Source organism: Elaeis guineensis, chromosome 2, assembly GCF_000442705.2.
Source record: "Elaeis guineensis isolate ETL-2024a chromosome 2, EG11, whole genome shotgun sequence".
In the NCBI taxonomy this organism is placed as follows: domain Eukaryota; kingdom Viridiplantae; phylum Streptophyta; class Magnoliopsida; order Arecales; family Arecaceae; genus Elaeis; species Elaeis guineensis.
This window is the reverse complement of record NC_025994.2, coordinates 87,811,716-87,837,006: the sequence shown is the minus strand read 5'-3', so window position 1 is coordinate 87,837,006 and position 25,291 is coordinate 87,811,716. Positions and strand designations below refer to the sequence as shown.

At 38.3% G+C, this 25,291-nt stretch overlaps 2 protein-coding genes across 6 annotated transcripts in view; one reads left to right on the top strand and one right to left on the bottom strand.

Moving 5' to 3' along the window:
* LOC105055004 (uncharacterized) overlaps nt 1-7,349 on the top strand; it is a 33,097-nt gene extending 25,748 nt beyond the window's left edge. Inside the window, exons 5-13 of the mRNA XM_010936691.4 lie at nt 225-305; nt 472-564; nt 1,975-2,154; nt 2,266-2,333; nt 2,449-2,500; nt 2,722-2,775; nt 2,860-2,949; nt 6,315-6,381; nt 6,912-7,349. Coding sequence (XP_010934993.1) covers nt 225-305; nt 472-564; nt 1,975-2,154; nt 2,266-2,333; nt 2,449-2,500; nt 2,722-2,775; nt 2,860-2,949; nt 6,315-6,381; nt 6,912-7,003 — 777 coding nt within the window. The 3' untranslated portion in view covers nt 7,004-7,349. The remainder of the gene's footprint in view (nt 1-224; nt 306-471; nt 565-1,974; nt 2,155-2,265; nt 2,334-2,448; nt 2,501-2,721; nt 2,776-2,859; nt 2,950-6,314; nt 6,382-6,911) is intronic.
* A 965-nt stretch (nt 7,350-8,314) lies between these two features.
* LOC105036529 (uncharacterized) lies at nt 8,315-21,686 on the bottom strand. 5 transcript variants are annotated; one of them, XM_073252060.1, is made up of 6 exons: nt 21,333-21,686; nt 19,088-21,080; nt 18,836-18,906; nt 10,260-10,366; nt 9,139-10,069; nt 8,315-8,769 (listed from the first exon to the last, which is right to left on the bottom strand). In XM_073252060.1, the coding sequence occupies exon 2, from the start codon at nt 20,832-20,834 to the stop codon at nt 19,962-19,964; it is 873 nt and encodes a 290-aa protein (XP_073108161.1). In that variant the 5' UTR covers nt 20,835-21,080; nt 21,333-21,686; the 3' UTR covers nt 8,315-8,769; nt 9,139-10,069; nt 10,260-10,366; nt 18,836-18,906; nt 19,088-19,961. The 5 variants fall into 5 exon arrangements, with proteins under 5 accessions (XP_073108161.1, XP_073108162.1, XP_073108164.1 ...); XM_073252061.1 differs by having other exon boundaries at nt 9,139-10,366; nt 19,088-20,874; nt 20,962-21,080; XM_073252063.1 differs by having other exon boundaries at nt 9,139-10,366; nt 19,088-20,874; nt 20,962-21,058.
* Between the last annotated feature and the right edge of the window lie 3,605 nt (nt 21,687-25,291).

Below are 25,291 nucleotides of genomic sequence, written 5' to 3'. Positions count from 1 at the left end.
GTGTGGTTCATAGTGGACTTTCAGTGGCTTTAATGTGAAAACATTCTATTGAATGTTTCTCTTCTGATAATGCATATTGATTCATGAATGCAAGCTTGGTGTTCATTGTAGAACTTAATTCTTTTCTTGATTACAAACTTCTGTATTAATTTGTCTCCACAATATATTATTATTCTTTACTTGTTTAATATTCAAGCACTTGTATGGTTCTTTCTTTCATATAGATTGAAAGGCCTTTACAAAAGCATGGAGGAAGGCTTGAGCATAACGAGACTTATTGTGGTTCTTGCTATGGTGCAGAAGAGGTATGTTATCTTAACTGCCCCAAAGATCATTAGTTCTGATTGTTGGATGCATTGATCTTTTGCTTAGGGTACTCTGCCATGTCAATTGTTCTTCTTTAGGACTAGATTCAAACATTGTGAGTCTTCTCTCAACTTGAAATGTAAGAGCTTGCTTCTTTTGATGCAGTCAGATGATGTTTGCTGTAACTCATGTGAAGAAGTTCAAGAAGCATATCGGAAGAAAGGATGGGCCCTATCAAATCCAGATTTGATTGACCAGGTCAACATAATGATATTGCCCATTTTAAGCTTACTAGTCTTGGAGTTCTGTTGATTTTGAAGCATGTCATTTTTTAAAAAGGTTATTGTTTAGAACTGGCTTTGGATTTGGCACAAGTGACGTGTACTTCCTCATAAATATTGTTAAACCACATGATTTAAATGGTTGAATGTGATTATAAATGCACATTAGACAAGAAAAGGATTCAAATTGCTGGTTTTGTGGGACGTCATTAGCAGGTGGTGTTCAGCTCCACCACAACTCTACAGCTGTTGAGGACAACTCAGAAAATATGTTACGTTCTCTTTAACATTGCCTTGGTGTACACTGTTCTACAAATGACTGAGGACAACTCAGTCATGGCATACTCTGCATGTCTTTGCATAAAATACAAAATGGATACATTGTGGATAACTGCTGCAAGGAATAGTAACATAGTGGTAGCCTTGTGCTGGTTTGTTTTAAGAGCATTCTAGAAGAGAATATCCATCAACCGTGATAATAGTTTTGATAAATGTTGTAACTCATGCATATGACATGGTACTTCTGCAATCTAGATGTTTCTAGTAACTTGAGCACCACTAGAGATAATGCAATGCCAGTGCTATATTAGGTTCATTTGACATTTTGAGAAGATCTAGTCTCATTGCACTGTCAATGAGAATCGGAAGAATAAAGTTCAAATCCAATTATAGTTATTAAATTATTGCAATAAGATTTTCTCCCTTTCTTGATTATAACATGTGAAGCTGAAGTAGCTCATATTTTTCAAGTCACAATTTCAAAATTTTGCATACAAAGTATGTTTGGAATAAATGGAGCAAAAATTATTTAGGTTTGGAGATGCTGGAAATTTCGAAAGTTTCAAAATGATAAGGTACTTGAGTTGGTGCTTCTAATGGAAAGAAAGAACCTAATATAGCCTTTTGTCTCAAATGCACTATGCAGTTTACATGTGCTGCTAATTATGTCTTAGGACCATGTGTTGACATTCCTTCTCCACTTTTGAAGCTTGTGGCATATGGGTGCTGTCTTCCTATAAATGGTGACACCATTATTTAAATCCATCTGCTTGATTCTTGCTGTACAAGGTCAATTACAGTAGTGCAAATTAAGCACAAAATATGGGACAATTTTCTTTAGTTTTTGATTTCAAGTTTCGAGAGGGATTATTTATTTACTATATGCTCAAAAGCTGTAGGTGATGCTCTTCCATAATGGCTTTAGTTACTGGTCAGATACTTTACATCGTGGTGGTTGTTTGATGCTCAGTTCTCCTCTTGCTCTTATAAGTGTTCTGGAGGCATCATTAATGTTCAATCATTAACTTCCTATCTCTTGAAAGGTTTCGTCACACGCATTAGGCTTTTGCTTTTCTTGATTTGATGTTGATTTTAAATGCCATTTCAGTGCATAAGAGAGGGCTTTTTCCAAAAGATAAAGGAAGAAGAAGGGGAAGGATGCAACATCCATGGGTTCTTGGATGTCAATAAAGTAGCTGGAAATTTTCATTTTATGCCCGGAAAAAGCTTCCACCATTCTAAAATTCATGTGCATGACTTATTGGCTTTCCAAACAGAAAGTTATGATGTGAGTAGCATAAGTTACTTTTCTTGCATTTTATTTGGATATATTTGAATTTCAGCTAACTCATTTGTCTAATAAGTATTATGATTACCATCCTTCCAACTAAAACACCAGATAAGCCACAAAATAAATAAGCTATCCTTTGGAGAAGAGTTTCCAGGTGTTATAAATCCACTTGATGGGTAAGTTGGATGGATTACCTCAAGTTTTGAGCTAACTGGTAACAGTAACCATTCAGATATAAGAATTTAGGATCACATCTTTTTAATGCTTATTCGCTTTTTATAAAAATTTCAGTGCACAGTGGACACAAAAAGCCTCATCTGGAACATACCAATATTTCATAAAAGTGAGTACATTACTTGCTACTCTGTGTTTTTGTCATGAAGACTTTTGACGGGATTGTATGGACAAGCTTAGTCTTTATCATCTTTTCTATACATCCAGTTATTTGCGAAATGTTTGGTTTCCTTATATTTACACCAATCGTATAAACTCCTTAGCTCTTTGTTTTGACATCATATGGGATTACTTAAGCATCATTAAGGGACTGCATTTGGTATTTCTCAGGTTGTTCCCACAATTTACACTGACATAAGAGGACGCAAAATTCACTCAAACCAGGTGAAGTTGATTTTATCTGTAAATCTTGTCTGGTGACTTAATGCACAGTCTGGCAACTGAACTTTGCTTTTGTTGTACTTGCAGTTCTCAGTGACAGAGCACTTCAAAGATGGAAATGTTTATCCCAAGCCTCCTCCTGGGGTATTCTTCTTTTATGACTTTTCACCAATTAAGGTGAGTGACATAATGCTCAGATGTGCTTGTTCTGAAATTTGTTTGCAGTTCAATTGAAAAAATGCCTAATCTTCTAATATGAGGATAAGATTCAAATGTATATCTGTGAAAATCATGATTGATAAATGGCTCCAACAAATGGCATATGCTTAGCCTTAGTTATAGGTAGCATGAAGTTTCTAATGTTTTAATCAACTTAATTCAGCATCATCTTGTGTTCTATGCGTGATTTGACCTTCTTGAAATATAAAGCAATCAAATGAGAAAGTGTTTGAACTTCATAAAAGCATATGTAATCTAAAATAATTCTGTTTCTACTACATACAAATTATAACTGTGAAAACATGCCCACCAATGCTGTCTCATAGTAAGAATTAGAAAATTGTCCTTTGTTGTAAATGGTTTCTTTGTATCTCTTGTCAGGATAGACATGAGTAAGTTTCTGAGTAGTATGTGATTGTGTTAAGAAGCTAGCAAGTTAAGTTGGAGACTTTATACATGATCAAAGTTGTGTCCTAGCTTGGTTCATGTTGACAATCAAAATGATGTTTCTGTTACACTAATAGAACATCAAATTGTTGGCAAGTTAAACATATCTCACAGCACAGGAAGGTAGAAACATGTGGGTAGACACCCTCATGTGAAAAAGGTCCACAAAGTCAAATGATATTTGTGTAGGTTTCAGCTATGGCCTCGAGACTTAAGCTGCAAAACAGTAACAAGCTTGAGGAAGATAAAAATCAATAATGGATAATCATTGCTAGCCCAGCTTGCACCAGCTTCAAGCTAAAAATGCTAGAACAATGAATTTGAGTGCTCATGTACCATGAAGACAGGATATTTTGAAGGATGTTAATGTAGTGATCAATCTATGCTGCTGCATGACTCACCACTTCGATTGTGTAAGATTGTCCTCTGAGATATTTTCAGATAAATCAGGTTGCCAACAAGCTGGTGATTTATGGCCAGGCAAAGGCTCAGCATTGGCGGGCCAAAGTTTCTAATAAAGCTAAATAGAAGCAGGAATGTTTTGAATATGAGCATGGGAAATAATGTCAGTAGTGTATTTCTTATGTGAAGTTAGATATCAAGGACCATATGATGCCTTAGAGCCAAGGAGATGAAAATGATTGAGATCCTTGATGTTAAACTGTTGTCAAGTTGCTACTTGATAGACCAGATATGATGAGGGTTGTATCCTGTAATGCTCATATAATTGACATGTAAAACTAGGAAACAATGTTTGTTGAGGAGTAAATGAGCATATAACAATGATTAGTGTGCCACGAAAGAGAGCATATGGACGACTAGGGGATGGAGGTAGACCTTACTGCAATCACCTTGAAGGAATGCTAAAGTCAAAGTTCAACAAGAAAATAACAACCTATGTCCGCTAAATGTCATCTTAAAAACAACAGGAGCAAAGATCTCCAATCCACACCAAAATCTTGAGCTCCGTTGCTCAAATCTTTTAGCATGGGCAGTGCACTTGCTTCAAACTCATTGTTATCTTTCTCATAGACTCCCTATTGTTTCATTATTTTTCTTTTAGAACTATGCATCCCCATTCTTGAAACAGCTTTCATCTCTCGGTTACTATGCTCTTGGTTAACTTTATAAGCTACCAATCAAAAAAAGAGAGAATTTTATCTTGTAAGCTCCTGAGAGATAAAGGATCCTTCCTAGAATGGAAAAGAACGAAAAAGTTCCTTGACCACAGCTTGATGCCATTAAGATATTATAACAGCCTCTTGATATGCCCATGGCTTATGATGATCATAGATTGCAATAAGGAAATACAGAGTGAATATGGATCACAAGCTACAAGATAAGTGGGTGCTTGAATGTTATTTGGCTGCAAGCAAGAAGATCACGCATCAAAGGTGCATTGATGTAGACCGACCCTATGAAGGCCAGCCTACAATAGTTTTAAGGTCTGATTTCAGGTTAGTCTGAAATCAACGGAATGAAGTGCAGAAAACTTGGAGGGTGGGAGAGAACAAGCCGCAGGCCAGAGCAAATCATCCAAAGGAAGTGGAAGAAGAAAAACAGCAAATCTGGAAAATTATCCAATCTCTGCAAAAACTGATTCTTCTACAACTTTGTTCCTCCTTATAAAACACATACAAGAATTGTTGTTGACAGTTGGAAGGGAGAAAAGGGGTGGATGCCTCCTATTAGATAGGGAACTGGATGGACTTGGCAGAACTGACAGCACAAACTAAACCCTAAAGACCACTGCTAGACCTAACTCATCCATCCATCAACTAGACGCTTAACATGATCGAAATGAGCCATACAAACACCTGAAACCAGACCTAAGACCAGCAATGGCTGAAAATAAGTAAAATTAAACTGACATCACAGCAAATTTTCCAAAAAATTTTGGACTCTTTTGCCCCAAAATTTCTTCTTCACCATCAATGCTTGATCTTTGGCTTGGTTTCATCAGGCATAGAACCAGGTTTTGTCTTTTGAAGTGGCAAGGAAATTGGCCAGATGAAAATACATATCATTCCAGTATAAATGGGACTAATGGAAAATTTGGCAGGGGAGGGAAGTTGATATTTTGAGGAATTGATAGAGAAATATGATTTGAGTAAGATTGTTGGGCGAGGAGGAGTTTGTTAATGCATGCATAAAAAGCAGACGCAAATGGAGATCCATAGGCAGCTTGTTGTTGATCGTATTATCTGTATCATCTATATCGAAGACTCTACCAACCAGCCAAGAATAACACAAATGGCAACCCGGATGTGTACTTGGCCCACTCAGTCAGAGATAGGATGATGAGAGGTAAAGCCACATCATAATGATCTATTTCCCTTTTTAAATGATGAGATGAGGTTGAGGCATTAGAATATAACATATTAATGGTGCATCTGAAACACTCATCCTCTTGTCATGATGAATGGTAGACCATATAGCAAGTTTGAGGCTAGCACCAATCATAATCCAAAGTGCCAAAAAAAGGTATTAATCTTGATATTTGTTGCGAGATAACAAAAAATATAGATAATTAAGATTTGCGGATGGCATATCGCTAGGAATGGATGTGGGCATAGGTTTCATTAAAATGAGAGATACATGTAGATTATCCCACCAAAATGTTATGGATGCAACTTCAACCTCATGATTTCCAAGTGTGCATATTGTAGAATAACTAGAAATGTGTCTCTTCCCCCCTCTCCTTTGTCGATCTCTGACATACAGACACATGCATATATGCACTCTTTTTATCTTACTTCTTATGAAACCTATATACTGTTATTTTTATTTATGGGTGTTCTATATTCTAGCAGAACACCTTACTGTATCTTTCTCACACCTGTTAATGCAATAATTAATTCATAAACATGTTGCAGGTGATCTTTACAGAAGAATCTAAATCGCTGCTGCACTTCTTGACAAATCTATGCGCGATAATTGGAGGTTTCATGCAGCTTAACCCTCTCATTTTAGATTTTTTTTAATAAATTCATTCTTCAATATGACTTGGAAAATATCTTAAGACTTAACCTGTCAAAGACCACTTATTAACCTATCCATTAAAGAAGTTTATGGTTAATACAACAACTAATGCAAACCATCTTATACTTTTTCGTTGGATGTTTTCATCTTGAAAGAAATTAAGATAATCGGCCTTTTTAAGTTTCTCGGGGTCCATTAACCTTTTTTATCCTTCTTTTAAGAAGAAAAAGTTTTAAGGGCAAAGTGCTCCTTACCATCACGACCTGAAATGGGATGCATCCCCACCTAACATATCACATATGCATCCATGTTTTACTATTTTGGAGCTAAGAAGTGGTTATAGTGCTAATTTGCTCCATGGTATGCACCATCTCCAATTGCTCATTAGCTGATGGAATTCGTATTGCTTATATGTTAATTCTTCGCTCAGACAAGTATGTTTTAAAACAAAGCTGCTTCAACCTGATTTTAAGAATTTTGATGATGCTCAGGTGTCTTCACAGTTTCTGGAATAATCGATGCATTTGTTTATCATGGCCAACGAGCAATTAAGAAGAAGGTGGAGCTTGGCAAATACACGTGATTGCCTTAATTTTAGGAGTGGTGTCCCAATTTTCCACTGCGCGGGCTCATTCAAAGATACGGTTTGGCAGAACTACAGTGATGGACAAGATGCTTCTGCTGCTGCTGAGCTTATGACCGTTTGTTCCCAATACTGCTCAAGCATGGAACATGAAAAAATCATGTCTTTTCCTCATTAACATTTTCTGTTTATTTGCAATATCTATTTTATTACTTAGAAGATGTATATGATCTTTCGTACTATTTCCAAAGTGGTTCTTAGTGCTCCGATCTTTTGTGCTCTTGATTATTGTTGGAATTCTTTTATTTAAAATACTTTCTCTAATGAAAAAAGGGCTTTAATGGTACGCTTCGTCTTGTTCATTCCAGCAATGAAAATGATGTTGTCAGCAGTCTAATTTAACACGGAAATATGCAGAGATTTTGTATAGCTACGGTCACCATGTAATACTAAAATATTCAGAATTTTTTTTTTTTGGTAAGAAAAAATATTCAGAAATTTGCTCGTGAAAGTTTAGCGTCTCATGGAGGCCAGCTGGGACCATGCCCCGTGGCGATGACTCTTATTAAGAGGTCTTGGTTTTGAATCCCGTTAATGAGTTGCAGCATTTGATTTAATGCTGGACGGTCGTAAGCATTGATTGGTGTGTGTCCAAATATGGACTTGCAAGTGGATCATGTTTTATTTGCACGCCAGTACAGGATTCTGTGATGAAAATAGCCGGAGCTGCACAGGAAAACATGCTTGAAAAATGGATTTATTTTGGTTCTCTCTACAAACTTCTGAGCAATCTGGACGGAAGTGCCAGAAAAACTATTGGGAACTTGATCAATTACTCATAATCATAGAAGAAAAAAAGCTAAATAAAAATTGAGCACAGAAGAAGCTGATGAGAGGAACAAGGTAAGTTGCTCCGAGATTTGTTTGGTTTTATTTTCAAGATACACCATCATGCATTAGGCTTCAGTTTTTTTTTTTTTGGGGTTAAAGATTGGACTTAAAGATTTCGAAATCACCATGCTAGCAGAATATATATCATATATGTGCGCTATAATGCCCAATCCACGAGCCACGAGGTAGTCTCAACAAACCTCAACCCCAAGCATTTTATTCCCAGAATGATGCAGACTTGTACACGTGCATGCCGTATGATCGGTGGTAGTACACACCCTGTGCATTATTGCCCCTTCCTCAAGCAGCCACTGAAGCAAATGAAAACGAAGTCCCTGCAACCCCCCCAACCACCCAGAATAGACAAACCACCCATTTGAGAGGAAAAAAAAAAAAAAAAGAGAGAGAGAGGAATAAGTCTTCTACCAAATCCTGTGACACATTTATTCTTTTTTCATTTTTTTTTTCCTTGTATGATATGTACCTGTGTACAAAATATCACCCTCACTCATCCAACACACCACATGAAGTCATACCTCTAATTTTCTGCTGGGAAGCAAGTAGCCATGATGAGAAGAACCAAGGGCCATAAGAGAAGCAGACTAACAATCTTACTCATCAAACATGGGAAGCTACATAACATGTAAGTCGAAAGAAACCTATATGTGTGTATATTGTATAAGTATCTATGTACATCAAAACCCCACTCTCATTGTCTCTTTCATTGTTTCGCTACTCCACTTTTCTGGGAGCACATGAACCCTCATTGCTTCAGCCGTAACGGCGGAGGGTGCGACTCCACAAGGATCGACCAGAGGACGTGCACGTCTTCGTATGGGCATGACTTCACATCCTCATAGAGGATGTATATCCCTCTATCTATCAAAAAGAAAAAAGAAAAAAGAAAAAAAAGGAAAAATATTAAAAGCTTAACAGGCAATGTAGAGGGGTGCAAGAAACAGTGATTTTAAGAAGAGTTAAACCATAGATTACCTAAAAGAAAAATAGAAATAGAAAAGAGCTAACCACAAAAGAATAAGAGAACAGTAAAATGCAATAAAGAGAATCTTAAAGGTCTTCCGATGATAGCATAGAGGATTTGCAAGGCAAGAGGAAGTACCATTGGAGACAGTGCAAATGCCATTATCAGAGCTGATATCAAAAGAGTAGGATAGATACAGAAGAATATGACACTATAAACCAAGATGCTAAATACAGATAAGTTGGAGTGCAGCTGAACATACTCTTCCTGTGAGCAGAATGCATGCGAAGCCACAGCTTCTTCAGTGGGGAGAAGAGGGATTGAAGCCACCCCATATGGAGGAGTGGGGGTGTTATTCTTTCATAGAGAGGGTGAACGATGAGTGAGGGTGGGGAAATAGGAGGGAGGGGGTTGGAGAGCAAGTGGCAATCGTTTGCTTTAGGCGTGGGTGAAGTCTATTTCACTATTCCTCCTGCCACAATCCACTCCCTTGCAGTCCAATCATGGAAAACATTTCCTCTTGGTATTCTGTCCCTTTCCACCTCTAACACTTCCCTCTCAAGCTCTTTTTCTAACACAGAAAAGCCATCTCTTGCCCTCTACACCATAAACAATAGATAGATAATGCCGGTCTTGTATTTTCTTACAGTTCAAGAGAAACAAAAAATCTCTTTCTTTCAACCTTCTGGATGATATCAGCTCAGCCTGTATGACCTTTCCTTTTGGTTCCTGTTCAATCTAACCTGTGGAGGTGGGTCCACCATCTCATAATTTGTCAACAAAACAAGCGAAGGGTCCCTTGCAAGGAGGCCCTTTATTAATTTGGAGATGCTGATATTTCACAGTAGACCTGGCCATGGAGTTCGTCGGCAAAGAATATGTGGCACCGGTGAGATGTCCATGTGTTTTTGGTGACATTGACTCCACTTTGTTGTGACCAAGGGCATGACAATTAACGATATGTAAGCAAATGTTACAACATCATTATACTGGCTAATACACAACATTGATTAAGATGAAGGCAAAAAATTGCGGAAAAAAATATTAAAAGGATACCTTGAGAAAAGCATCTACTTTTACTTGAATATATTGATTTGCCAACTGATTCTTACAAAGTATTGCTTGATTGGCTTTTCTATTTGCATCTTTGTCTGTCTCTGAGATTTCACTGGATCTTGCTGGTTTTTAAAATCCTGGAAACTTATAATGATATAAATGTTGGCCCTTACAACAAAATAATAATCAATCTGTACTTGTATATTTTGACACTGAAGCATGCAGGAAAGCTAGAACTGGAGATTTCTGCATACAGTTCAGGGTAATCTCTAAGAAAGATCATGATTATCCTCTAGTGTTCAGGGCATGACAGTAGAGGATTGTAACCTGGCACAGTGTGTAAGTTCCTGCCGATCCTCTCCCAAGATGCAAGCCCTCCTTTTAGAAGTGGTAACATTCAATAGGAGCTTCAGGACCTGAATGTACACTGGCAGCTACACAAAGCAAAAAAAAATATTAAGAGGGACAAAAATATTAAAAGATGGTTAGCTGCAATTGGAGCCAACTTCCAAACTGGAGTTCCCAATGCATGACTCCAAGCAGTTGCATGAACATATAACTAGCTATAACTAGCTATACGTCAAATGAAAAAAAAGACTTAACTATGGGGCTCAATCAGAGTTAAAATACCTATGTAGATTAACAGAACCAGAAGCTCTACGAGTCCTTACAACACTAGAGAGTACAGACTACACTGACATGTACGCACTGAGCATATCATGTCTCACACATGGCATTTTGTCCACACTCCACAGGACAAAATCTTGAACCCAGAAACAAAAGATCATCAAAGAAATATATGTCACAGAGTTCCAATTGCTAGAGGCAGTGCAGGGCAATCACTGCATATTAACTCAAAAGGTAATAGAATCTTTTAGGACACACACACACAGGTGATGAAAGTAGGAGTTTAAAATGTTTACAACCCCAAGACCATGGTCATTGCCCTTCCTATTTTACCCAGCAATACCAGAATGTCACCTGGCTGAATGACCACATCTCCGCAACCCTAAAATATGGGGGTTTTTGGGAAAAAACTCATGACACAATTAACATATGTTCTATCAGTTTCAAAGTTAGTGTTGTTCCTATGATCATGGGATGGAAATAAATGTCAGAGGAGATGGAAAAGGTTATCACAGCCTAAGGAAGTATGTGGTGACATTCATGTTGGAAGGTGTCTTCTGAGGGACAGAGCTAACCATATGATAATGTACTATGGGGACAGGATAGTACACAGGTTGGATTAAGGATTGTTGTATACATTAATGTTTATTGAAAGAAAGATTTGCGAAGCCAGTGGTGAGAGGTTTCTGAAGGTAGGAGGCCATAGTCTTCCTTGTCCTCTTCTTCTCACCCTTACCCTTTTTTTTTTTCTTGAGCCTAAAGCCCTGTTTCACTACCCCAATCCCCCCCCAACCCCTCTTTGTAAACAACAAAAACCCTGACATGGGCATGCACGCATCTTACATGGCCTGTTGCAAGTGCAAGTCCCATAAGCACATGGGCCTACTATCCTCAGGCAGTAGGCCCGGCCTGCATTAGCTTCACAAGTCTCCGTGTCGCCATCACTACTGGAAACAACATATCCAAAGATAGCAATCTTTAAGTTTGCCTCCATTTAAATAGCTCAATCTCCCATTCTCATTTCAATAGCTATTTCCATCTTCAGATCGAGTTCTTTTCATGGAGAACCTTTTTAGTGATAATGCCTTTGGTAACCAAAAGGAAACACCCACCATGTCTCACATGGCTTCTTAAGTTAGGTGTTGTTGTTCATCTCCATTATACATGCCTTTTAATTTTCTCCACACAACCAAGAGGATTTAATTTTTGCTTTTCTTAAGGGCACAAATAAAGTGGCATCCAAACTTTAAGACAATTCCAGCATACGGAACTGTCTTTCCACTCACGTATTTAGTGTGTGACTCTATGCAACCCCTACTTATATCCCACAGGTTGTAATGCTATTACATGTATTATGCAACCCCTACTTATATCCCACAAGGCGTAACGTGATTACATGTATAATGGTAAAAACACATATAACACAGGAAAAGGAGCAGTCAAACAAACATTGAGCAAATGCTTGCAATCAAGTTTTTACGATTTTTCTTTGAATATGAAGCTCAAAATTCTATTCCTCAAGAAAATTATCACTCCCAAAAGCAAGTATCTTCACTAATATCTTCATTTTAGGCACTTCCTTGGGAAGAATGTATAAAATTTTAGGAAGCTTGCAGGACAAATTGGACATCACACCTGTGAGTAACCAATTTAATGTCACCCATGGCAACATAGGTCTTATCAATGAAATTAACTTTACCAATTTATTCTCTTAATAATGTCTAGTACAAAATGCAAATTTAAGAGAACATATTTGTAAATGCTTGTAATTGGTTGTCCACAGGAAGCAATAGCCCACATGTATGAGAACTGTAGTTGTCAATGAGTGGCTCAACAACCACTCAGTCGTTTCAATCTGATTTTTGGTTAAAACACCACCAAATGAGGTAAGCTTCTAGAAAGCATATATAGATATTACATGCTAAATGTAATCAACATACCATAACATTCTTGGAGTCATTTTTGTAACCCTTATTGCTATGGCTTCTTGACGTTTGCACCACTCCATTGCAATAATGGTGCAATTTTATGGCTTCTTGATGTCCAAATCTATCTCAACCCTGCTTAGGTGTTTGTTTCAATCATCAGACATCCACCTCAATGTCTGTGTTTGTAACACTCATCCTGGGTACAATCATCCTTTTTGGTTAATCTACAAGCCTCAGATATGTCATAGAGAACATACCCATCTTTGACATTAGAAATCATGCTGAGCTTTGATCTTCAACTAAACCCCCAAACTCTGCCCATGTTCTAAGTTTTCAAAAGTGTCCTTTTATATCAGACAGGATGCTTAGGCACATAATTTCATGCGAAATATAAAAACAGTTTCCTTGGTGTTCTATTAGTGGGCTCATATTCTTGACATTTTAACTGAAACCATGGGCTCACATTCTTCACATTTCAAGTGAAATCATTCTTTAGGGAAAAATAAAAGAAAATGTAAGAGTTAAAGGAAGAGATAATAAGAAGAAAATGACATGAAGCAAAAATACATAAAAAAAGGAAGAGATCCTAGAAAATTCAAAGCGATAGCAGAAAAAAGGAGTCACAGGTGATGCATAGATCTACCAAACTCACACTGTCAGGAAACAGAAACAGTCTACGCACATAACACATACGACTGGCAAAGCCAATTTGCAGGGAAACCGATAACCATCCCAAGTAACAGTGAAAAGTGACCACTAGTTATCACCTGCCATCTGCTAAGAGAGAAAAATACCCCACATGCCACGCACCTATAGACCAGGAAAGCATGGCCAAACAGCAGGATGAATCACACAGAAGCAGTGAGCTATCACTAGCAGAGTTTATTTCATCTTCAACAAGGTCATAGACTTCCCACGAAACCACACCTAGCAGATGATGTTCTATATCATGTGGAAGCAAGCATATGGATAGGTCCCTAAGTTTGTTGAGGAAAATGCTTGTTAGAATGGGACATATGACTCACAAAAAACGTGCTTTTTGTACTTTGCACTCAGCACCAGCTTCTCATGTGTTAATACAACTAATAAGAGGATTGTGCAACAATCACAACTTCAATATTTGATTAACATTATTATATTATTATATTCAGGGGTGCTTCGTGGCTTAAAGATGGCTATGCAGTTGAAACAAAGACCAATATGTTGGATGTATATACTTGTAAGTGAAAAAAAGGAAGTATTAACAGTATAACAAAAAACTATCCTTCAAACATAAGACTGAGAGGCTGTCTGAATCGCCCTCTGCACTACCAAAAAAAAAAAATCCAAGTGGCTTATATAAGGACCATGAATTAAAAATGTCATCCATGATCTTCAAGGACAATAAGCATGGCATACTTTGTCATATGTGTTTGGCATGGGTGTCAGTTGGGGGTGTGTGTCTCAAGTGCAGACCCATCTTATCTCCAGATCTTAAGACACAAGGACTCCACTAAATGGATCTTAAGATATCTGTCTAACCCTGCCCCAAGAATTGGTTGTAGGTGACAGGACACGTATTGCAACACCAAATTATGTCTATATGTGGAGGCTGACCATCACCAAATCCCATCTACGGCTGCAATTTAGGTGGGCCAATCCAAGCCCAACTCAAACAATGAGCAGGATTGCACATATTTTGCTCCAAACCAGGCCATCCTTAGGTTGGCAACTTCCACCATAGTCCATCTGTTGCATCCATTTGGAGGTTGTGGTGCTAAAGGATGAGCATGTTGAAGAGCATAGGATTAGTAATTCTACGATATATGATAAGTGAGGAAAATTTTATATGCAAAGAAATGGGCGTGCCAATTCCACCATAGTCCATCCATTTGGAGGTTGTGGTGCTAAAGTATGAGCATGTTGAAGAGAATGGGATTAGTAATTCTACGATATATAATAAGTGACGAGAATTTTATATGCAAAGAAACGGGCATGCGGGGGGGGGGGGGGGGGGGGGCGGGGGGGTCACTTATGTAAAATTAGAAGAAACAGTTGAATAGGAACCAAAAGTGGGAGTTTGCTACAAAGCTATACTGGAAACACTTAGAATGATAGGAAAGAAATGAGGGTCATTGTGAAGGGACAAAAATGATCCTCGGTACTCAAATAAGTGTAAACCGGAGATTCTACATGCTTAAAACTCAAAACATGAAAGAAGACAGGCTTACATAGAACTGGAAATCCAAAAGAAGAAATACAAGCAGGCTAAATCCAATCCTAATTTGAGAATTTCAATAGGAACTAATATAAGTGTCAAGGTGACAGATAAATTCCAAAGGAAAATGCCATTATCATAGAACTATCATAAGAGTGGGAGAGGATCAAGAGAGGAGAGAAGAGAATCAAGAGAGGCGCATGAGAGGGAGAGGATTGGAATGTTGGGAAGGGTTTTTATTAAAAAAAGATTTGGTTCCAAAATTGGATTGACCAGCTGAACCTTCCCAATATACAGACCATTCTTATTCAGTACGCCCCAAACTGTCCAATGTGGGATGGTTTGGTGGTCCTCGATTTGTTCTAAGACATATCATTGAGGCTAAATTAAAAGGATATTTGCCATCTTAATGACGATCGCTAATTCATTTTTTCTTTTTCTTTCTTGGACAAAAACCCAAATTAAGAGGTACAATGAATACATGATCAAGTTCATGGAGGATAGGACAAGAGAAGCAAGTACACTATTTGAAATGTTGAAATAGTTTGACTGTGAGAGAAGAACTTTAGATTTTGCTCAAGATATATTTCAGATTTTATGTATATTATTCCAAAATTAATTTTTAGGCCTATTACAACAAGCTGATTAAGTTGGGATGTCATATTAGCACCATGCTTTTCTTAAGTTGTGACTTGTAGGAGTTCTACATGATTTCTCTAGTTAGTAGTGGATTAGAGTTCTTTTGTAAAGAAGCCTTACTTGTGTACTGCATTAGATTTTCAAGTTTATTTTCATGACAATTGAATAAAGTATTGGCTGTAAAATTATTCGTATACATGTAACTTGAGTGACAAATTTAAATAAACTCCGAAGATTCACTTTGAAGTTTAACAAATTTCTCAATACACCTAGTGATGACTCTGCATGCTACGGTGATGGCAACTTTACCCCACGTGATTACACTGAGATTTTTTAAGGGTAATTACCTGCTGAGTCAAACCTTTTTCATTAATATGCAATGGTTAGCACTCCTCCTACCATGGTTGTATGGATTTCACAGGAATTTCACAATCTTCTCCACATACCTACTGAGAACCAACTATAATTCATCATCATAATCAAAACCATTGCCTACATTGAAGTTACCTTCCCTGTTCTTCTCTTGACAATCCATATACTACGAGCAAGTCCATTTTATTACTGAGTTTCCTCAAATGTCCATCGCCAACATTCCCAAAGGTTACTCTAAAGTAACTTGACCATATTATGATCCATATCTTTAAATCATCGTGTTTTTTACTTCATCCAGAAAATCAGAACCCTATTATTTTTAACTCAAGTCCTTTAGATCTCATGGTTTTTTATACCTAACCATTATCCAGTTCTACAGGTTTAAAATCCTTTAATCCTAAACCTTCTTTAACATATATGCTTCCCTTTCTTGCATTAACTTTGGAATCAATAGCTAGGGTTCTATCTTCACGATTGGCAACATGAATCAACAAGTTATGTGGTAGATCTGCATCACCAATGAAATCCTCTTGCAACTTGCAAAATAACTTGGAAATGCTAGTTTCCGCAACTTGACATATTAATTAGTAGATGATTTGGCGCAAAGCCCAAAATCAAGCTGCTAATTTTCACATTGAAGAGACTTTTTCCCCCCATCATATCTACAATTATATAGAAGCACCATGGGAGAATGGCATCACTATCCTCATCACAAGCCGACAATTCATTTATTCTAGGAAATGGGTGGACTCTACTTGTGTCTTGATTATTATCATCACTTCCACAACCATAACTGCACCAGGTATTTGACCTAAATTTGCAGCCCTTGTTCCATTTCCTTGATGTTCTCTTGACATTGGGACCATTTGGCCACCTCCATGCCACATCAGCTTCTCAACCTTGTCCTTGCTCATGCCCCTATCAGCATTTAAAGATCTCTTCGACAAGAGTTACTTTCATCCCTGCACATGGTTAATATTTGTGTCTTGTTTCATGTCAGCTCTGGAGCCTGTAAATCTGGTACTAAATATTTGACTGTAACCTTATATCGAAGTACTACATGCACCTGCCAAGCTAGTTTGTTGTCAGTCAAAATTACTAGAAGGCTACTCCCATTATGCTCAACTGTGCTAAATTATTCATCTCACCACTATCTTATTTGTTTAAATCATCAACATCATCATTTCAAGGATGCTTGGACAGTCAGCCGTCAGCCTCAAAATTCTTAAAAATAGAATAAAGACTTCATTTTGGATGCTCTCATAAACATGAGGTATGCCTCTAGACAATGCCTCTTGCTACCATGTCTATCTGTATCTTCACCAGCATCTAGAAATCATAGCTTCCATTCATTGGCCTCCTTAGTGCCTTCAGATGCTCTCTGTCTTCGGCAGTAATGCACTCTCAAGATTCATATATATTTATCTTTAGACCCATCACCTAAGCCACTTTCTACTGATACATTTTAATATTTTGTGTGTGCTTGTTAATAACTTAAAATACTTTTTCTTTTTCACTGCTGGATATACTATATATCAAGTGACCAGTCCATCTTTCTCGTGGCATGTACTATGTACAACCCATATGGCTAAAACACTAAACATGCATGTTCCTGTATAGTGTATATCAGGTTGCTTTATCAGAACTCTTGCATTCCTTATTGCAGTGTCTCAACTCCATGATGACCATGCAGCATTGACTCTGCAGTAACAAGGTTGTGCTTAAACTCGGGTGTGTGCTCCCCTAGTTATTCCAGTAGTTATATAGTTGAAACCCAAAAATTATTTCATTTACTCAAGCATGCAATGCTCAAGCAAACCTAATTCCATGATACTCTTACTAGAATGACATTGTTTTGAATTACACCATTTGCTTTTTGAAAACATGAGAAAGTTGATCATCTTGTCAGGCATTTAGTACCTCATAAACATGAGGTACTATCATGGTGACTGTCAGCCTCTAGACAATGCCTCTTGCTACCATGTCTATCTGTATCTTCACCAGCATCTAGAAATCATAGCTTCCATTCATTGGCCTCATTAGTGCCTTCAGATGCTCTCTGTCTTCAGCAGTAATGCACTCTCAAGATTCATATATATTTATCTTTAGACCCATCACCTAAGCCACTTTCTACTGATACATTTTAATATTTTGTGTGTGCTTGTTAATAACTTAAAATACTTTTTCTTTTTCACTGCTGGATATACTATATATCAAGTGACCAGTCCATCTTTCTTGTGGCATGTATTATGTACAACCCATATCGTTAAAACACTAAACATGCATGTTCCTGTATACCGTATATCAGGTTGCTTTATCAGAACTCTTGCATTCCTTATTGCAGTGTCTCAACTCCATGATGACCATGCAGCTGAGTGCAGCTTGCACTCAGGTGTGTGCTCCCCTAGTTATTCCAGTAGTTATATAGTTGAAACCCAAAAATTATTTCATTTGCTCAAGCATGCAATGCTCAAGCAATCCTAATTCCATGATCTACTTACTAGAATGACACTGTTTTGAATTACACCATTTGCTTTTTGAAAACATGAGAAAGTTGATCATCTTGTCAGGCATTTAGTACTGAAAGATGATTAATTATATACTTTCACTTTGGTAAATTAGTTCTCCCAAGTTTTGTATAGCCCTAAAGATTTTTCCATGTAATGATTTGCATCTCTTCAAGCTCCAAAAGTGAAAATAGGAGATACAGCGAATATCCAGGTTCACATTGGTTCAAGTTTGCAGGATGTAAAGGAGAAGAAAGAATCATGTATCATCTTAAGATCCTGGCATAAAAGACTTGCCAAAGAAAAGAGCAAGTCTTGGAACCAAATGTCATCAATTGACCAGTACAACTAGATGAAGCATAAACCCATGGAAAAAGTGTTATATCAGAAGTCTGAATTATAATCTGTACTACTGGAGGTAAGGTTCATGATGTGTAGACTGAGAGAAAGAATTGTTGATTGACTGAACTTATACGTGCATAACTTACTCCTTTGCAAGAACATACATCACAGAAAGATAGTGTCAGGAGAAAAGACCCTAAATAAGCAGTCCCATGGATTTACAAAGCATTATGGTAATACAAATTCGAGAATATACATAAGCTTCTGGACAATAGCATGAGAAGGACTTACTGAAATATATCTGTCTCTCTGGCCCTCCTGGATGCTCCAGACAGGTTAACTTGGACATACTTAATTGATCCCTATGAACAAGCAACAGAAATTATAGGGATGTAAATCCTGAGGATTATTAGCAAGTCAGCTCAATAGAAAGCAAATTTGGATAATTTATGAAATTGCCTTCCTAGAAGTAACATGACATTTTAACCACTAAAAATTATCAATAATTTTGCTAATCAAAAGGGATAATGTAATTTTTTCAACCTGTGAAAAGACTAGTTGACCTCCCATCAATTCAAGCAGAACGTATGCCATTTAAAATGTTCTTCAGGGATCTCAAAATAACAATTTAGTCTCCTGAAATGGACAAGGCATATCAAACAGAGTGGCAAAAGAACCCAACAGAAATTTCCATAGCTCAAGAAGGTCAGAAAATTGAATGATCTTACACCATGCTTTCCTTCAGTACCTCCATTTTCAGTGATCTTTAGTCCTCATAAGAAAAATGTAAAGAGAACTCAATACACGTAACTCCAGATACAATAAGTATCCTGCCGCACATCTGTTTCTTTTTCATTGTTTATACAGTTGGGACAAGTATTTGTCTAAGCTCAGAACAGAGTATCTTACAATGCAGAATAGTCTGCTAACTCTTTGCCACAAAATTTCAAGAAGCTAGATAATTCAACAAGACTGAATACCAAGGAAAAATCAACAAAATTTTGACATTAGATAAATATGTGATAATATGGATATCATCAAAAGGAATCTTAGACTCCAAACAATTTTCAACATGATGCTCAGTTTTAATATCAACATATAATCTGTATTGCTTCCAGAATATTTTGAATGAGTTTACATAATAATGTATCTTCTGTTTCCCACAGATAAAATTCAAAAACTGCTCCAACATAAGATGCAAACTGAAGAAGTGTCAAAAAAACATTGAGAGCAACCAATTAGAAGTTTCAGAATGTTGCCAATATATTCAAACAGATCAAATTTATAAGGGGTGGAAAAGAAGGAAAAAAACAAATGGGAACCTCACGCACATTGTTAAAAACAAATCACTCACTAAAGTATTTTGTTAGAACTCAAGGGAGAAGGTAGGGAGTAGTCATTTTCCTCCTGCCTACACCTACTCATTCTTCCAAGCATACAATATCAAAGAGAAACCAAGCCCTTGCAACTGAGATTCCCTGAAAATCTGTGAGGAAGACCACGGCAACAATTTCTCAGCTGAAACACAAGTCTGAAACATGAAGACAGCATTTCCTGTAGGTGCCCCGAAAAGCCAGTTGTGGACATCCCAAAACACCTCCACAGGGAGCCCGTCAACCAGGATCGTCTGATTTCCCCGGAACTTCCACATGAGTCTCTTCACCTGCATTACCCTCTTCTTGTCAATGCGAATCTCAAGGGTCGGATCTTTGAGCCCAACTGTCTCGCATTCGATTGCAATATCATGAACTTGCCCATTGTCGCAAAATTGAGCCTTTGTACAGTAGATCTTCTTGCCATATATGTGCTCCCTCTTAGCTATGAAAACCGCACTCGAAGGCAGTGGGCTCGCACTGGTCTTCCGGTAGGCCTCCTTGGTCAAATCTCCAAGCAGGAGCACCATCTCAAGATCAAAGATCACTGCGACATAGAATCCTTCCAACGGCTCGGGCCCGGATCCAAATTTGGCAGCAGAGAGGTCCCAGAAGATGTCCACCTTGCTATTCTCCGCCTCCAAGCTCTTCGAGCCTTTTCTCTTTGAGAACAGCCACGGCTTTATATCCACCTTGCAGAGACTCTGGTTGGCAGAATCATCTATCCCAATGCTAAGCCCCTGGCCCATCAGGTTCTTGCTCCATGTCACCGTGATCAAGCAAGCCCGGCCGCCGAGCTGCGTCTGGTAGACGCAGGTCACCAGATTCTGCGCCGTCTTGCCGGCGCTCGACGACGACGAGGAGGAATCGGCAACCTGAACCCCATTCTCCCCAAAACAAGAAGGGAAATCCCTCATTCTGGTGGCAAGAATTCAATCTCCCGGACGGCGCCTTCCACTAAAACAAAGGGATTAGCAGGGTTTTTCAGAACAAAGAAACAGTGAGCCCCACTCGCCTCATTCAATCAAGAACCAAGGGAATTACCACAAACACCACTCTTCCTTGTCCTTGTCACAACAGGCTTTGCAACCGAAAAGATTCCCTCTCACCACATCCAGTCAAGAACTCAGCAGCAGATCTCCTTCAACAACAACGAAAAGGATCTTGAAAAAAAAAAAAAAAAATAGTACAAGGTAAGATGCCCCTCCCGCCACACAATGAAGATATCAAGAATACTTGAGGGAGAGAATGAATATATATATATATATATATATATATATATATAAACAAACTCCCCAATCTCTCCTCTTCTTCCACAGATGCCAAGAAACCCCCTTTTTTTTTTTTCAGAGCATCGTCAAATCGGACCTTTCCAAAGTATAAAGAAGAAGAAGAAGGGATTAAATCCCGCCTACCTGAATGCATCAAGAACTCCAACCGCTTCCATGGGCAAGAGAGGGCGAGAGAAAACCAGGGTTTTTTTGGGGTTTCGGGGATATGGAAAGAACAAGGCCCCTCGTCCCAGAAGAAGAGCACCGCCCAGGGCAAAGAACGGAGACTGTGCGCAGTAAAAAACAGGAAAGGAAAAAAGAAAAAGCAGACAAACGGGGCGCTCCTCACACCGCCAGATGCCTCTGGCCAACTCAACTCATCCACCAGTGCTCGTGAGAGCAAACAGAAGGTCAAAAAAGGCTCTCAGACCCGATGGGATGCGTGGGCTCTCCTTGACTTAATCCCTCGGTGCCAGAACTGGGAAAACATCGACGACAACGTTACCATTGGCAAAATACAAGGCCAAGCTGTAACATTGTGCCAAAATAATTACTCTCTATTTGTATACACACACACACACACACACACGCAGTGGATATCTAAAAATAAAACCTTTCTTTGTCCAGAGATAATTTTTTCCTTTTCTTGAATAAATCATTAGCCAATCTAAATGTGCCACGTTTCACCCAAATAGGGACCTCAAGAGAAGAGGGGTTACTCTTTTTCATGGGAATTGGGGGAGGAATTTAAAAAAAGAAACGGCAGCAATTGTAGCAGGGGCTAATGGCATAAAAATGAGGCATCATGGTACGCTAACTGAAATCAATGAGACGCTAATCGGTTTTTTTTTGGATCTGGGCCCCAGTTAACTGCACCCACGAGCTGGCATTAATTAGGAAAGAAGGTGGGAAACCTCCCTTCCACGCCCTTTCAAATGCCCACATGAAATGACATGGACCGCCAACTGCAACAACTTATCCATACCCGACGCAACCACAACGGCATAAAACATATTTTGGTTCTCCGTATGCGAGTGTATCGAGTATGTGGTAGTAGTTAAGTATTTGGATGATATTATTTTGTTCTTTCTGATTATGATGATGACCGCAACGCCACCAATTGCATGTTATGATGATATCTTTCGGAGGAATTACTTTGTTCTTTCCAAACAGTAGTTGAAGGATGAGAGCACGGTGCCATCTTTTAGTTTATGATCCTTTTCTTAGCAGGAGGTTAGAGATCGGAACCTTTATAATTTTATTGTATACAGTAAAGTAAATAAATAAAGTTGGGGATGATCTGTCGCATTTTAGCATTTGGAGTTCTTTGGGTTCAGGCAAGCGTGGGGGTCACGTGTTTGTGTCGATCATTGGTTGGCATTTGGCATGTCGTGTTTGGGCCACATTCTACGCGAGGATGAGTCGAAAGTGATGGGAGCAAACAAACTATTCATCACAATTAAATGGTCATGACCACAAAAATTGTGCTTATCTGGAAGAAGATTTGGTCTTTCCACTGGGAGCTTCGAACTTGGGTAATTAATCACGAACTCATTCTAAAAAATAGCCCAACCATCCTCACGGTAGTTTCGTGCAAGCACGTTGCCTCCAAAAATGTGGTGAAAGATATTAAAAGATAGGGGGCCATGCTAGAGAACCACTTGGGCATGTTGTGCCGTTAGTCTGGTACTCAATTTGTAGCATCAAATATTTAAGGATAATTGACGACTTGATCATGAAAGCAACGATTGTTTGTGATAATTAGGCTTCCAAATTATAGAAACAAGTTGATATTTTAGGATCCAATAAATGCAACAAAGAAGGTACCATAAAAAGTGAATGGTCATGGAAGTGGTTTTAGTTGTGATTGGATACCGTATACTCCTTGAATGCAACCATTATTTGAACCTTGGTAGCAAGTTGGTCTGAGAGATACTTATTGGACATTGAAGCAAGCACAAACATGATGCTGCTAGACGTAGTTGAGTTTCTCAATCATGTTCATCATTGGGTGTAGAACTAGAATGGCTTATGGATCCTCTGTAACCATATAAATTTTGAAAGGGCTCAGTGTTTGTCACGGCTTTTCTTGTGATTCCCTGAATAGTTTTCCTGTGATTAGTTATCGACAGGATCTGTGCTGTACACAGGCCTAACCTACATGTACTCTATTTGGTGTTAGTTCACTATCAGATATCACATCTATCCATGAGCCACAGGCCATTGTTGGGAAGCGTGGAAAGTGGAAACATATATACAAAAGGGAAGGATTCCACAATGGCCTATCTGTCGTTAGTGGCTCATCTCCTGTAACTACTTGGGAATCAAATCTGCTCAAGAACTATGGGATATTAAGCTTTAACAATCACCACCTTTTCCTTTACCAAAGGTCTTAGTAGAGAGATCAAGAATAAAGCCCACACCAGTTCAAGGACCCACCAACTTTAGACTGGGTGTCCCCTTTGCCACCGCCATCCGATCCTATCATGATGACATGCCGACTCTAAGGGGAACATTTGCTTGTGTAATGCTAATACACAAGATGCCTACTCAAAAAGGAAAATTTTTGGGCGAGCTATAGAGCCTGATCACATTTTGTGTGTGTGAGAGAGAGAGAGAGAGTATAGGCAATATAATGGGAGATACCCATAGGCAACATAATGAGGGGGGCATGCCAAGAGCTAGCTTTCAAGCTTGGTGGAACTTTTCTTCCCTTAGCTTGCTTGCTCTCCCTTCTGACCAACTTTAGCTCCTTTCTTTCATTCCCCTGCCATGTAATGATGGATATCAAGGCTATCCCATCTAGATTGTGCCTCTTTTCATCAAGTAAAAAGATAGAAGGTTGTCTAGATGGGCCATCCTAGATTTAACTTTCCATCCATGTCTGTGTCCTGAGATCTCGTGGTTCAAGATATCCCCAACAATGTTAGAAGACCCGGACTCCATTTGTTCCAAATCGGAGCTTTTCCCTCTGATTAATTCTGACTTCAATGATTAGCAGGATTACTGATGGCCTACATCTTGATCTAAAATACAAACAGAAGCATGAATTCTTTGTGGGCACGGCTTTCTCTTTCATTTACATTTGTTATCGTGATGCGTGCCTACATCAATTGATTGGCACAAATCTATAAATTTTTCATGGATGTTGCCATCCTAACTCCCATGCTATCGGTGTTCGGTTGTCTCATTCATGGAAGTCTATTCTTCACCATGCAGACATTAATGGTTGAAATCGAGACAGATTGACTTGGTAATAGATTTTAACCGAATATCTTCCACATTAGGCTCTCTTCTTATGCTTGGAGTAAATATATTTTTTTTTCTTAGTTACATTATTATTAATTTACATTAGCTCAAAACTTTAGCATAATCAAGATGTTGGCTACTCAAATGGTCTCAAATTCTACCTATTTTGTAATTGATAATATTTTCTGGTTAATCTTGACCTTCAAGTTGTTAAATTGCAAATAAAAAGTCAAAGCGAGGATGTTGATGGATGTCCTTATCAGTGTAGGTGGAAGGATTTGATCAAACCCTTTGTCATTTTTTTGTTAAACAAACATCAATCATGAAATTAAAAAAAAAAAAAGTTTCCAGAATTAGTTTGTACAATGGGGGGATCATAAAATATTCTCCCCAAATAGTTTACTAGTAGTTTATATTTAGGCATTAATTTTTCTGTGTGACCGATTGAAGGAAATTGAACACTGCGGACATGGAACGACGAGGTAGAAGACTCGCGAGGAGAGCCGGAGGAGCCAACCCACATTATTCTACAATTGGTAGGTCATGCAACAAGTTGAATTTAAAATACTAGAACCAAAAATTGGACCTACAAAGCTAATGTTTAATTTTTATGCCCTTCAGGGAAGCAGGTCTGTGAATTGGAGTTTTCTATCTTTTCTTAGAAAAAGAAAAAGAAAAAAGAAACAGTAATGTTCTCATCCAGTTCAGGCTCAAATGACCCCCCAAATCTTAACCCGCACACTTGGTACCAAAAACTAAAGAGATGATTGGATGGACCAAGAGATCTGGAGTTCATACTGAATTTGTTGCAACAATCAGAAACTAAAGATGTTTCGGGCCAACAGCTTCAAAGG

Coding starts and splice junctions, on each gene's coding strand:
- LOC105036529 (XM_073252059.1), bottom strand. CDS start 20,834: ATGAGGGATTTCCCTTCTTGTTTTGGGGAGAATGGGGTTCAGGTTGCC.